The 15,351-nt window shown below is 38.8% G+C and overlaps 1 protein-coding gene across 1 annotated transcript in view; it reads right to left on the bottom strand.

Annotated features, from left to right (window-relative positions):
• NT5DC1 (5'-nucleotidase domain containing 1) overlaps positions 1 to 15,351 on the bottom strand; it is a 327,326-nt gene that overhangs the window by 308,291 nt on the left and 3,684 nt on the right. Inside the window, exons 2-6 of the mRNA XM_084623673.1 lie at positions 15,035 to 15,126; positions 12,579 to 12,650; positions 8,963 to 9,069; positions 7,248 to 7,327; positions 1,800 to 1,881 (exon numbers count right to left, since the gene is read on the bottom strand). Of these exons, the coding sequence (XP_084479799.1) occupies positions 1,800 to 1,881; positions 7,248 to 7,327; positions 8,963 to 9,069; positions 12,579 to 12,650; positions 15,035 to 15,126 (433 nt within the window). The remainder of the gene's footprint in view (positions 1 to 1,799; positions 1,882 to 7,247; positions 7,328 to 8,962; positions 9,070 to 12,578; positions 12,651 to 15,034; positions 15,127 to 15,351) is intronic.

The following is a 15,351-nucleotide window of genomic DNA, read 5'->3' as shown; positions in this document are numbered from 1 at the left end:
GCACAGAAATGTACATAATCAATATCCTTTAGAAGCAAAGCTTTGTTCAGTTCAAGGGTCTTAATGCAAATTCCACAGAAGAACGACAGCTAATGAAAAATGTATTTTTCTTCCTATGTGTTAGCAAGCTCATTCATTGCAGAAAAATACGTATTTGAATGAAGATTTCCTTGATTTCCTAAAGATTCTCACAAATTTCCAATATCACACTTTGCACACAATGGAAAATAGAAGATAGATGATATAGAAAGATATGTTTATGAATATCTGGTCATTATTTGTGAAATACAGTCTGGTATCATCCACTTGCAACACTAAATAGTTGTTTTACTTAGAACCTCTTTACCACAAACAATTTTGCTGATTTCTTTTTTAAAAATATATTTTAAAAACTTGTTGAGAATATTTTAAAATAAAGTACATCTCTAATAAACCCCTACATGGTCTGACAAACACTAAGCCACATCTCTACCCAGCAAATACTGAACATAAAAGTATCAACAAAGAATCAAAACTATTATATTTTCAATGTATAATTTAATTTTATGCAATCCTTAAAAAAGTTACATTAAACCAAAATATTTTCAGTTAAATGTATGTACCCATTCAAGAGACTCAAGAAATGTATTCTTAGCAGATATAGTCACACACATTAATAGAAAGTCAGTAGAAAAACGTTATCTACCTCATTTCACAAATCAAACTGTCTATACTATGGAACCACATACCTTGCAATTCCAATAAATATGAACCACGGTGTTATAGTGTTTGTAATTAATAATAAAAACCATCATCTCAACCTCTTATTTAAAAAAGGAGGTCACAGAATAATGTTTCAGAGAAACAGCATCATCGTACAAGTAATTCTAGGCAAAATTAGAGGGGTAGGAATGTTCAGTGTTCAATCAATGACACAACTTGATTTGCTAAATACTCCCATAATATTTTGTCTTTTTTTTTTTTGGTCTTACTAAAAATAATAGTTAATGCAGGATCATATTTGTACACAATGTGCATGCATAAATTACAGTATTTCATTCTACCTTTCACCCCTACTCCTCCAATCTTGAGAAAGAGTCAACTGTTTTCTTCTTTTAAGTCACAGTAATTCAGTAAGGTAGCACCCGAAAAGTGTTATGAAATCCATCAAAATGCTTAAACTGAAGGCAGGTAGAGTGTCCAGAGTTACACTGATATGGTTAACATGCACAGAGTACATTTTTAATTCTAATGATGACCAATTTTAGTAACAAAGCAAATGTAGAAGTTTCTGCTTCAGTAAATATATAAATAGGCTTGGACAGATTAGATTTTTATTGGTAAATATCAGGAAACATCGATTTCCCATACAAACACAAACCTATGAAAAAATATTTCCATCGATGAAAATCAAAATGTATAGATAGGCAAAGTAAGTAAAATGCTGCTTGAGAATTTAGAGACTAATTAAGAATATTTACTTTGTATATTTTTCCATGTGATGTTGACAATTTGTGATGTAATGGTTATAAAGTTTTAACTTTAACTCAACATCTACTGTCATTAAATAATTATTGTCTGATTCCCCATAATTTCCTGCAACTATGAAAATTTAAACAGATATGAATAAAAATGCTTAAAACCCACAATTCTGCACAATTGTGAAAATTTAGGTCAATCAAAATTTTAAGAAAAAATCTTAAAAATAAACATTGATATTATCTGGTGAAATTATTAACAAAAACAAACATTGATTTCTGCCAAGCCTACATATATTTTCAGCCTACTGTAGTAAGCATGTCTTGAATTAACTTGCCTACCTTTAAAAGCTGAGGTTTTATAGTTATGCTGTATAGCAGCAATCACATCCTTCCAAAAGTCGTATTTTGTCTGTCTGTCATGCTGTAAGAGTAATAAATAAATAAACAAATAAATAAACACACACACACACACACCCGTGAGCATGTCAGGTATCAATTTTTACATGCGCAAATAAAGTGAACGTCATTAATAAATAACAACGATTATTTGAAAGCAAAGTGTTACGGCCTGGGACTCAAGAGATCAAGGTTCAGCAGCTGGCTCTGCTACAGACTGTGTGCCATCTTAGACAAGTCACTCAGGTCCAGATTTTTAAAGGTATTTTAGGCATTGCTCAGCACTGCCACACCTTTCTGACTTAGGTGTGGTCTGTACTACAGACCTATAAATCGGTAACACTACATCGCGCGGGGGGGTGAAAAATCCACACACCTCAGCAACATAGTTACACTGACCTAACACCCCGATGTAGACAGCGCTATGTCAGTGGGAGCTGACACAGCTACCCCCTCTTGGGAAGGTGGATTAAGTAGCCAACAGGAGAGCTCTCTCCCATCGGTTTACAGCATTTTCATTAAAGTGCTATATCAGTGCAGCTGCACCTATTCAGCATTTTAAGTGTAGGCTTGCCTTCACGAGCCTGAGTCATATTTTCAAACATGACTTAGGCACTTAGGAGTCAGTGAAAGTCAATGAAATTTAGGTTCCTAGGTCTGTTAAGCATTGCAACGCTGAGCAGTGCAATGGCTAAATACCTTTAAAAATCTGGGCCTTTATCTCTCAAGGCATCTGTTCCCAGTCTGTCACCAGAAGATGCTTCCCTTCCTTACAAGGATACTGGGAGGAAAAAAAAATTAAATGTTTGGCTTTGTCTACACTAGCACTTATCTCGATAAAATTTTTGTCAGTCAGGGGTGTGAAAAAAAACACCCCCGACTGACAGAAGTTTCACTGACAGAAGCACCAGTGTGGACAGCACTATGTTGGTGGGAGATGCTCTCCTGCCAACACAGCTACCACTGCTCATTGGGTATATAATGCCAACAGGAGAGCTCTCTCCCACCAGCATAGAGTGGTTACACAGGAGACTTTACAGCGGAGCAGCTGCAGCAGTACAGCTGTGCCACTGTAAGGTCAGTAGTGTAGACACAGCCTTTATGCAGCGCTCAGAAACATTATGGTGAAGAGGGCCATATAAGTACTTAGAACAACAACCGCGGATAATATATTGGATTACTGATATATGAAATTCAGTTCCTGAGGATGTAGATTTTGTTTTTAAACTGGTAAGTTGATATTATTTACCTATATAGTCATTTTTATGGCATTTTTAACGTATTTATGGTGCCCACATTCTGCCCTTAAAACTGGCAAAAACAACTACTAGGACTTAGTGATCTTGCCAATAACTCCTCCCCAATGCCAGATAAAAGCCAAAAGCCGGGCTTAGCAGAAATGCTTTACATCACACTTGGAAGCCTGTTAAACCCTGGCTCTGGCAAAAAGACCCAGGAAAGCATTTCTACAGATAGGAACCTTCTATAAAAAACACACATTCTCATCATTCCTAGAAGGATCTATCTAGGAACTGACAGCAGAAGTGTCTCTGCTGATCTCAATTGCCATGTTAGGATATATGGAGAGAAGCAATTTCCCAAATACCTGAATCCCAGAACAGATTGTAATTAGTCCCTTGAAATACACCCAAAAATCAAACAAGCAATCAGTACACACCACAGAGTAAAGGTGTTCCCATGCTCATAATGACCAGTCACAGAAGGTAAACGGCAGTAGTATGCATGCATTATAGTCTGAAATAGTTTTATTTCTTTAAGCTAGCCAATAAAGCTTAATGTTTGATATGTAATGTTGCTGTATTATAAAAATGAATTGTTGTAGCAGTGTTGGAACCTCTCAATACGCTTGTTAGCACGGCTTTTGGTGTAATGGTTAACATGATTTCATGGGTTTCAGAGTAACAGCCGTGTTAGTCTGTATTCGCAAAAAGAAAAGGAGTACTTGTGGCACCTTAGAGACTAACCAATTTATTTGAGCATGAGCTTTCGTGAGCTACAGCTCACTTCATCGGATGCATACCGTGGAAACTGCAGCAGACTTTATATACACACAGAGAATATGAAACAATACCTCCTCCCACCCCACTGTCCTGATGGTAATAGCTTATCTAAAGTGATCATCAGGTTGGGCCATTTCCAAAACCTGGATTTGTGCTGGAAATGGCCCAACCTGATGATCACTTTAGATAAGCTATTACCAGCAGGACAGTGGGGTGGGAGGAGGTATTGTTTCATATTCTCTGTGTGTATATAAAGTCTGCTGCAGTTTCCACGGTATGCATCCGATGAAGTGAGCTGTAGCTCACGAAAGCTCATGCTCAAATAAATTGGTTAGTCTCTAAGGTGCCACAAGTACTCCTTTTCTTTTTATGATTTCATGGGACTGCCTTTGAGATCTTTACCCCCACCCCAAATTTGTATTCAGACAGGAATAAAGACCCATTCATTAATGCTACAGGGCTGTATAGAGCTACAAAAATCAATACTGTGGCTAATACTAACTTAATGTCTACTACTCCAAATATGGATTTGCATAAGGGCCCTATATACGGTCTGCTTCTGGGTCTTGGGGGATGAAGGATTTTTTATTTTATTTCTTTTTTTTTTTGCTTTGATAGCTATGAGGGTATCCTTCATGCATCACTTCCAAGTCGTATACCAGCAGCTGAGCAGTGCTGCTGTAGAGTGTTCATTATCGTACACTGGCTTTGTATTCCAGAGATTGGAAAGTTTCGGCGCCGTCGTTTTTGAACTTGAATTTTATTGACTTTTTCAGCAAGTTGACCCAATAAAGATATAGAATATGAAAACATGATCCAGTAGCCACGTAACATAATTTCAAATTCTAAATAATCACCACCAATTCAATTATACATAGCAGGTTCCCTGGAATACAGTGAACAGATACAGTGAGAGGAAGAATGATCCAAAAGTTAGGGCACTAGACTGGGACTTGCAAAATCTGGGTTCAATTACCTGGTCTGCCACAGCTTGCCTGTGTGACCTAGGGCAAGTCATTTATTCTCTGGTTTCAGAGTAACAGCCGTGTTAGTCTGTATTCGCAAAAAGAAAAGGAGTACTTGTGGCACCAATTTATTTGAGCATGAGCTTTCGTGAGCTACAGCTCACTTCATCGGATGCATACTGTGGAAACTGCAAAAGACATTATATACACAGAGACCATGAAACAATACCTCCTCCCACCCCACTCTCCTGCTGGTAATAGCTTATCTAAAGTGATCATCAAGTTGGGCCATTTCCAGCACAAATCCAGGTTTTCTCACCCTCCGTCCCCCCACTCACAAACTCACTCTCCTGCTGGTAATAGGTCACGCAATCACAGACATGAAGGTCGCTATCTTACAACAAAAAAACTTCAAATCCAGACTCCAGTGAAAAGCTGCTGAATTGGAATTCATTTGCAAATTGGATACCATTAATTTAGGCTTAAATAGAGACTGGGAGTGGCTAAGTCATTATGCAAGGTAGCCTATTTCCCCTTGTTTTTTTTCTCCCCCCCCCCCCCCCGACGTTCTGGTTAAACTTGGATTTATGCTGGAAATGGCCCACCTTGATTATCATGCACACTGTAGGGAGAGTGGTCACTTTGGATGAGCTATTACCAGCAGGAGAGCGAGTTTGTGGGTGTGGTTTTTGGAGGGGGGCGGGGGGGTGAGAAAACCTGGATTTGTGCTGGAAATGGCCCACCTTGATTTTCATACACATTGTGAGGAGAGTGGTCACCTTGGATAAGCTATCACCAGCAGGAGAGCGAGTTTGTGTGTGTGGTTTTTGGAGGGGGGTGGGGGGGTGAGAAAACCTGGATTTGTGCTGGAAATGGCCCACCTTGATTATCATACACATTTTAAAGAGAGTGGTCACTTTGGATGGGCTATTACCAGCAGGAGAGTGAGTTTGTGTGGGGGGGGACGGAGGGTGAGAAAACCTGGATTTGTGCTGGAAATGGCCCAACTTGATGATCACTTTAGATAAGCTATTACCAGCAGGAGAGTGGGGTGGGAGGAGGTATTGTTTCATGGTCTCTGTGTATATAATGTCTTCTGCAGTTTCCACAGTATGCATCCGATGAAGTGAGCTGTAGCTCACGAAAGCTCATGCTCAAATAAATTGGTTAGTCTCTAAGGTGCCACAAGTACTCCTTTTCATTTATTCTCTGTGCTTCAGTACTTCCCTACTTAACACAGATGTTGTGAGGCTAAATACATCAAAGATTGTAAGGCACTCAGATACTATGATAGACAGTCTGATAATAAGTACTCTTCCTTTAAACAGAGCTAAAGCTTAGAAGAGATTAAGTATTGCAGTGTCATTAACCAGCACAGAGACTTAAACTATAGCAATAGAGGGATACCACAGTACTCTACTGTTGAAAGGATCTGTCCTTTATTAAAACAAAAAAATCTATAAGTTTCAACCTCCATGCGCTCATCAATGAAAATGAAATCTGAGAGCATTACCTTCCCAAAGAATTTAAGATATACTGTCTTATACTCGTCTGAGCAAAAAAGCTCTAGATATTCATGTGACTGCAGTAGAGATATTGGCATATAAAATTTAACCAGTGGTTATGTTTAGCACCTGAAAACTTCAAAAAGGATTCCACCTCTAGAAGTGTATTCCTAGTTATACACATATCTGTAGCATGTAGAGTGAATGTGTATTGAAAGTTTTCAATTTGAAGATTTAACCTTCTGAACTCACTTAACTTTCTACCTGCATTAACAAGTCACTTGTAAGAGTTACACTATATCATATTTCAATTTCCAATTAGTTTTTAAGAATACCATTCTAAGACTAAGGCAGACAAGCACTTAACTATTCTTATGCTAGCTATTTGTGCCCTCTGGTGGAGACAGTGTATATTGTGACCACACCATTTATCCTGACAGGTTTCAGAGTAGCAGCCGTGTTAGTCTGTATTTGCAAAAAGAAAAGGAGTACTTGTGGCACCTTAGAGACTAACCAATTTATTTGAGCATAAGCTTTCGTGAGCTACAGCATCCGATGAAGTGAGCTGTAGCTCACGAAAGCTTATGCTCAAATAAATTGGTTAGTCTCTAAGGTGCCACAAGTACTCCTTTTCTTTTTACCATTTATCCTGATTGTTTTAGTAGAAGACCTATATATATATATATATATATATATACACACTGTAGAATTGGAATGCAAAGCTCCAACCCAATTTATATTTCACTTTTTAGGATAAGTGTCAAGACAATTAATTACTCCATATGGTACTTTGTGTGCTTAGGGAGGAGAGAGAGAGATGAGCAGAGAAAGGAAAAGAATAAAACAAGTTGCAATATTTTTTTCTTCTATTAATTGAGCTTGAAATTATGTAGCTCTTACCTTATCTAAACAATCCACAATCCTTGCACAAAGAAGGGCTCCTGGCAGGTCAAAATAATTATCATAGTAATAATATTTAGCTGCAAAGGAAAGAAAAAGAAAAGTTGTTTTAAACTATGGTGTATATTTTAATTGGGAAAAAAGTGTGTGTTTAAATGGTTAATTTTAAAGTTCCCATTGTGTTTTTACTGGGATTAGATATTGAACATTGGCAAATCTACTATCATGTTACATATTTTGTGCGACTCTTTTTCTTTTTCTGGCCATAATTCTATTGGTAATAGAAAATTGCTACTCAGTAGTAAATTACTGACATTTTAAAAATAAACATTAAGCCTCTGGATGAGATCCTCACCAGCTCAGGCAGAAAGGGCCAGAGTCTTGTAACGGGGCTCAAAAAATATTGATGAGACCTGCTGGGGGAAGATTCCCACAGTGCAGAACTTAGGAAGACAGTGACAAGGCTGCCTTTTGTGAACATCCTCACAAGTCCTGGTGTAGGGACACGTTAGGGGCAAGACTATTGCCACAGAGCTTTGGATATTTTAGGCAGCACTGTGACCTATAGGCCAGCCTGCTGTAACTCAGACAGGCATCTGGGTCTAAGTATACTGGGGGCCTCTCCAGCCCCCAGAGCAGCCCAGAATATGCAAGGCGTAAATGTGGCTTATAGACAGCAAAATCCCATTTTTGGGGCCAAGAGTTCCATGCTGTGCCTTGTAGAGGAGCTGGTCTCTACTCCTACAGACATATAAGACATAACCACCCATGTTGGGTAGTTATCTGTATACTTCAATGGAAGTACCCAAGAGTAAAGCTATGGATAAGATAATGACCTTCATCCTGGAAACCTTATATTTTATTGACTTAAGCATTTTTAAATCCTTATATATTTTGTGTGAAATCAGTGCTCCCAAAAGAGGCCAAGTTTATTTTGTTTTAGTTAATAAAAAATGTAGCCTACCATCAAACCTCTGTGTACGTTATAGACAACTGTAAAGGCCGAAGTCCCTTATTTATCCACTGAATAGATAAGGGTAGAGATGCAAGTTTCCCTCCTGAAATGGAAAAAATGCATCCCCCAACAGAGGAGAGAGTAGTTCAGTCTCTAGGTCCATTCAGTCCTTCACATTTATTCATTTTTGGCTGTCAATGACAGAGAGTCCAGAGTAGCGAGTCAGCAATAAGCAAAACTTGTAATGATCTGCAGACTGTTTGCCTTTAATAATCAAGATGGTGGTCTCAGTGTATTTCTCCAGTAGGGTGACCAGATAGCAAGTGTGAAAAATCGGGATGGGGGGGTGGGGTGGAACAGGTGCCTATATCAGAAAAAGCCCCAAAAATCGGGACTGTCACTATAAAATCGGGACATCTGGTCACCCTATTCTCCAAGGAATACCTACCCATCCCAAAGGAAAGCTTTACAACCAAAACTAGACTAAGACCACCAACTTGTTTTACATGCAGCAAACAGCAGTCAATCTTAACAACTTCTGTTCATTGCTGATGTGGACTCAGTATGAACCTGAGAATTAAAGGTGAAAAACTACATATCTTTTTAGCAATCCCCAAGACACCCAGTCCCATACATTTTCCTAATTTAAAAACATTTTAAGTGTTTAAAGGAAAAACTACATAACAGCAGCAAGTATTGCAGTACCCAAAACAGTTTCTAAGTTCATGAAGTCTAAGGTAAACAAATTATTTATATTTACCTGAGCGGGAAACCATTCCACTGAATGTTTTAAAGTGTTTCCATTCCCTCCTGCCATAAATCTCCAAGATCTCTTCAGGAGTCATACTCTTCGTACCGTGGCTTGCCCTAATTGATGCATAGTGTGAAAAAGGTTAAAAATATTTAAAATCATTCAAATTTTCTACAGTGCACATAAGTGTGTAATAAATAATCAAATACTGAGCTAGGCCATGTGATTGCTCCATCTACCATTTCCTGGCCACTCAGTAATCCGTTCTTGGGGAAAAGGGAGAGGTCTCTCTCAAATATCAGTCTTGATTCTCTCATAACCCAGAAGATACAGAATTTCTCTGATAAACCAATAGTGCCTTGCTGAAAATAAGATCACCAAATCTACTCTTTCATCTAAGGACATTTTCTTTAATGATACAAATGGGATTTTCCTCTGGTCTGACTAAAAGGAATAAGATCTGGGAAAATTTGTATTTTTCTGCCATTAACATCAGTATCTTTTGCAGCAAGTAGTATGCCCCTCCAAACTGAGATCATAACCACTAGTCTTTCCCTTGTAAGGAAAAAGCGCACTGAACACTCCCGTAGGCCCTTGGTCAAAAGGACCATCTTTTATATTAATTTCAAACATATATGGATATCTTCTATAATAGATCCAGTCACATTATTTTCAGGAGTGGAAAGAATCCATGTTTTGTGCCCAATTAACATATCTGGGGGAAAATATGTAATTTCTTCCTTCTGCAGCATGTCAGCATTTTTTTCTGGACAGTATTGTGTGATTAGCCATTGTGGACTCTAATCCATGATGAGCTAAGCGCAGAAAGGTCCCTATATCCACGTAGAGTTCATTATAGGAGCACTGCTTCTTTTACAGTCAGCTTCTGATCCTCATCAGTTGTACGTAAAAGGTTTGTCCTGATTAGTTAGCTTATGAAAAACCTCAATTTTTCCCCATGAGAGGCTAAGGTACATTCAGAAAAATCACTTCTCTTTGTTGTGATCTCAAACACGCCACTGTCTTTCCTAGCATCTCCTTCCATAGTGCCAGAAGAGTCATGCTCCCATATAACTAGGGCCCTAACAAATTCACGGTCCATTTTGGTCAATTTCATGGTCATAGGATTTTAAAAATCATAAATTCCATGATTTCACATATTTAAATCTGAAATTTCAAGGTGTTGTAACTGTAGCGGTCCTGACCCAAAAGGGGCGTGGAGGATTGCAAGGTTATTGTAGGAGGGTTGTGGTATTGCCACCCTTACTTCGGCTCTGCAGCTGGCGGCGGCACTGCCCTCAGAACTGGATGGCCAGAGAGTGGCGACTGCTAGGCAGGTGTCCAGCTCTGAAGACAGCATAACCTTCAGCAGCAGCGCAGAAGTAAGGATGGCATGGTATGATGTTACTACCCTTGCTTCTGCGTGGCTGCCTTCAGAGCTGGGCCCTTGGCCAGCAGCTGCCACTCTCTGGCTAGCCAGATCTGAAGGCAGCAGCACAGAAGTAAGGGTGGCATGGTATGGTATTGCCACCCTTACTTCTGCACTGTTGCTGGCAGTGCTGCCTTCAGAGCTGGGCGCCTGGCCAGAAGCCGCTGCTCTCCAACCACCCAGCTCTGAAGGTAGTGCAGAAGTAACAGTAGCAGTTCCATGACCCCCTACAAAAACCTTACAAACTCCCCTCTCCTCCCCCTTCCCCCCCACAATCCCCTTTTGACTTGGGACAACCAGTTTCAAAAATGCTGGTCTTCCCTGTGAAATCTGTATGGTATAGGGTAAAAGTACATAGAAGACCAGCTTTTGTGTGGAGACCAGATTTCATGGTCCGTGATGCATTTTTCACAGCCGTGAATTTGCTAAGGCCCTACATATGACAGTCTTTTACAAATTTTCTTTGTCTTGACTTTTATATATTGTGCTAAAATCACTGATTAAATTCCTCCCTTCACTTGTTTAGCATACAACATACACCTCAGACCCTGAACTATTTAGGCACAGTGGAGCAAAGAATAAATCAATCATGAATGGTATGGAGAAAGAGAATAGGGAAGTGTTATTTATCCCTTCACATAACACAAGAACTAGGTGGGTCATTAAATTCATTAGGTAGCAGGTTTAAAACAAACAAAAGGAAATACTTCACACGACACACAATCAACCTGTGGAATTCATTGCCAGAGGATATTGTAAAGGCCAAAAATATAACTGGGTTCAAAAAAGAATTAGAGAAGTTCATGGAGGATAGGTCCATCAATGGTATTAGCAAAGATGATCGGGGACACAACTCCATGCTTTGGGTGTCCGTAAACCTCCAACTGCCTGAAGCTGCGACTGGAGGACAGTGGATGGATCACAAAATTGATCATTCTATTGATTCCTTCTGAAGCATCTGGCCACTGTGAGAAGACAGGATGCTGAGCAATGTGGACCATTGGTCTGACCCAGTATGGCCGTTTTTATGTTCTTGTAGTATCTGTGTTAACTTTGAATTATCTGCATTTTGTTACTGTGTGTGTGTGTGTGTGTATAGAGAGAGAGAGAGCTTAACATTATATAAGACACTTTGTTTCTGAATTTGGAAAACAGTAGAGTTTTGCAACATTTTATTTTTTACCACCTCAAATTACAAACTTTCCTATGTCTTGTATAGCTAGTAATGACAAATGGCTTTGTCCACCAGCTACCTAATGCTACTGTTTTTTAGACTCCAGTCCTGCAAAGACATAAGCATGCACTTAACTTTGCATACTGTGATTAGTCTTATTGAAGTCAATGACAATATTTCGAGTGCATAAAGGTAAGTACAGGATCAGGGCCTATGAATACAGTGGCTTGACACATTGCGTGAACGAAGCAAAATTAGTTTCAATAACTGTACCCACTCTAAGGATTCTGTCTGGAAAAGCAAGTAGTACATCAATTTCTACTGACAGCATCAACTAACACAGCATGAAAATCATGAAGGAGTACAGTAGCAAAAGCATTAAGCAGTTATTACGAAAGAGAGAGATGTTCCAAACTAGCAACTAAAAGCAACTTTTATTGTGCCATTATTTATAAAATGGATAGGTCACCAAAAAGTTACATACATACATTTAAAACCGATTGTGCACAAAGTTACATATGTTGCACTTAGCTTCTAATGACAGGTTTCAGAGTAACAGCTGTGTTAGTCTGTATTTGCGAAAAGAAAAGGAGGACTTGTGGCACCTTAGAGACTAACCAATTTATTTGAGCATAATCTTTCGTGAGCTACAGCTCACTTCATCGGATGTATACTGTGGAAAATACAGAAGATGTTTGTTTTTATACACACAAATCATGAAAAAATGCTACAAAATCACTACAAAAGAAAGAAAACAAAAGAAAACCTTTCTCAGGTATTTTCCACAGTATGCATCCGATGAAGTGAGCTGTAGCTCACGAAAGCTTATGCTCAAATAAATTGGTTAGTCTCTAAGGTGCCACAAGTACTCCTTTTCTTTTAGCTTCTAATGTAAAAAATAAATACATATGGTGATTAGTGTTCTAAATATTTAATAACTGTCCCAATTATCAGATGCTGGCATTTAAAAAAAGTATGCAATCTTTTTTATCTGTCTAGCCATAAAAATTAATCAGTATTACCTCAAAATTGTTCCATCTCCAGCAAGCTTAAAAAAGTTTCCATCTTCCAGATCCAATGCCAACCCTTTACAGCTAAAATTCATTTTATTTAAAAGACGAAACAAGAAAAGTAGTAATTAGATAAGAAATTATACCTGAGAGATAATGAAGCACATATCAGACTGTCCAAATGATATACAGTTATAACAAGTATGCAACTTTGCCACACAAAGAGAGGCCTTGATCTTCCAGACACTTCCATATGTGAATAACTTTATATATGTAAGTAAACAATGAGGTGAAATCCTAGCCACACTGAAATCAATAGCAAAACTCCCACTGACTTCACTGGGGCCAGGATTCCTATGAGTTCAATGAGATTATTACTCACATGAACCAACTTATTATAAGTGTTTGGAGGATGAGGGCCTACATTTCTACAGGCAGGCTGTGTGCATTTTAGCCAGCTTTTAATATTAAAGAAAAACAACATCTAATTGATTAATATTCGGTAGTAACTTGAGCTCACTACTAGCTAAACTGGACAAATGAAGTCCTATCAACCCAAACATTACTGTTGTTTTACTGTAGTTCAACATAAAGGTGAAACTACAGCGCAACCTCTTTTATCTGAAACGTTTCAGACACATTTGGATAGAGGTTCACATAATTAGGACAAGAAACTGAGTAACGATTTACATTGTTCAAAGAAGCAAGGAATGGAAAACACCACCCATGATTCCAGTGAGAAGGGACAGTTAACTGCAGTCACACAGCATGAACCCTGGAATTTTTAGAGCTTAGCAAACAAAATGGGCTCATATTATTTTTTTTAAACCAAACACAGTCACATTTTCAACTTTATTATCAGATACCCAGAGTGATGATAGAATGATCCAGGTGAGGGAGGCAATGAGTTCAGAGCCTTGAATATGTAATGTATGTTAGCACTATGCGTAGGTAACACACGCAAACACACACGACCCAGTCCTGATGGCTATCCATGAGGTCAGCCCCTGTGTCTACAAAAAGCTCCATTGACCTCAGTGGGGCTCCATGAAGGTCAGGGGTCAGCCAGCACAGATTAGATTACATAACAGAGACCTAGGCATATGGTTCTACCAGATATCTTTATGCTTCAGATGACCTGTAAGGCATGAGAAGTACCAGTCTGGTATTAATATAATTTCAATATATACTCTTCAAGCAGTGTATAGGGAGCCCAACACACCCAGCCCTCTCTTATCCACATTGTTGGTATATTCATACTGCTATGTTTCAGTATATGAAAGTAACTTGGGACTTGCTTTTATCTAAAAAGTTGCCAAACTGTCAAATTGAGACCTCTGCTCAACTTCTGGGAAAAAAAACCTACTCCAGATATAGATTCTCACTCCAAATGCCAATATTGTAGATGAATAAACCAAACAGAATTTTAGCTGGAATAGGATTATATTTTTAAAAATCACATTGAAAACACTATCAAGGCTTTTAGGCCTCAAATGAAAACTACTGTATTAGCTATTGTTTTGATTCACGAACATGTGCATCCGTATTATACTTCATCTATCTTTGGAACTGGAATGGGTTTTAAATGGCAAATCTAGTGCCCAGAGACCAATGTTTTTGTAGAAGTCAATATCTTGCCTGTTCACTAATGTAAAATATTAGAGTGGAAGGAATTTATGACATGCACATGTGATGACATTGACAAAACAACTCATGTGCAGGGTTCTAGGACGCCAATTTACTTCCTGCAAGACTCTGAGAAAGTCACTTAACCTCTGTGCAGTTCAGTTCCCCCCGCCCACCATAAAATGAGGATAATGATATTTACCAACCTTTGTAAAATACTTTGGGATCTATGAATGCAAATCTATATGTAAGGGCTAGGGCAGTGGTTCCCAAACTTGTTCCGCCGCTTGTGCAGGGAAAGCCCCTGGTGTGCTGAGCCGGTTTGTTTACCTGCTCCGTCCGCAGGTTCAGCCGATCGCGGCTCCCAGTGGCCAATGGGAGCTGCTGGAAGTGGCGGCCAGCACATCCCTCGGCCCATGCCGCTTCCAGCAGCTCCCATTGGCCTGGAGCAGCGACCTGCAGCCACCGGGAGCCGCTATCGGCTGAACCTGCTGACGCAGCAGGTAAACAAACCGTCCCGTCCCACCAGGGGTTTTCCCTGCACAATTGACAGAACAAGTTTGGGAACCACTGGGCTAGATATTTATTAGAGTTGGTTGAAGAATCTCAACATTTTCAAGAGTAGAGAATTCTAATTAAAAAAAAATTTTTTTGACAATTTCTTTTTTGAAAGCCTGAAATTAAGCAAATTTCAACCAGCGCTACTATTTATTATTTTGGAAGGCTGTTGTTTCAATATAATTTGACTTTTTAAACTATGATTTAGGAATAAGACAAGTTATTTTCTCAGCCCCATAAAAACTGAGGCCTCAAGGAAGTAAGACATTTTTAAAAATACTTACCAAAAGTCCCAGCTTTCTGGAGTTACAGTCAGCAATTCTTTATCATAACCCTTCTCGGTTACCAGGTAGCGGGCAAAACTATCATATATAAGCTACAAATGAGAAAAATAATGAGAGAAAAAAAACGTTATTATATCAAGTAAGAGAAACTGTCCCTACCCACACAAGTATCTCAATAAGTAAAATGGGCAGTTAACATAAGAAGAGCACAACTTATTCCTGTACACATTGAGTGTTAATTTTAATTAATTTCTAAATCATTGTGATTATGAGTCACAGCAACATTTAAAATACTGTTCATTATTATTTCTGCATTT

Source organism: Lepidochelys olivacea (assembly GCF_965140295.1).
Source record: "Lepidochelys olivacea isolate rLepOli2 genome assembly, chromosome: 3".
Classification (NCBI taxonomy): Eukaryota; Metazoa; Chordata; order Testudines; family Cheloniidae; genus Lepidochelys; species Lepidochelys olivacea.
The sequence above is the reverse complement of the archived record's forward strand: the minus strand, read 5'-3'. Positions and strand labels throughout refer to the sequence as shown.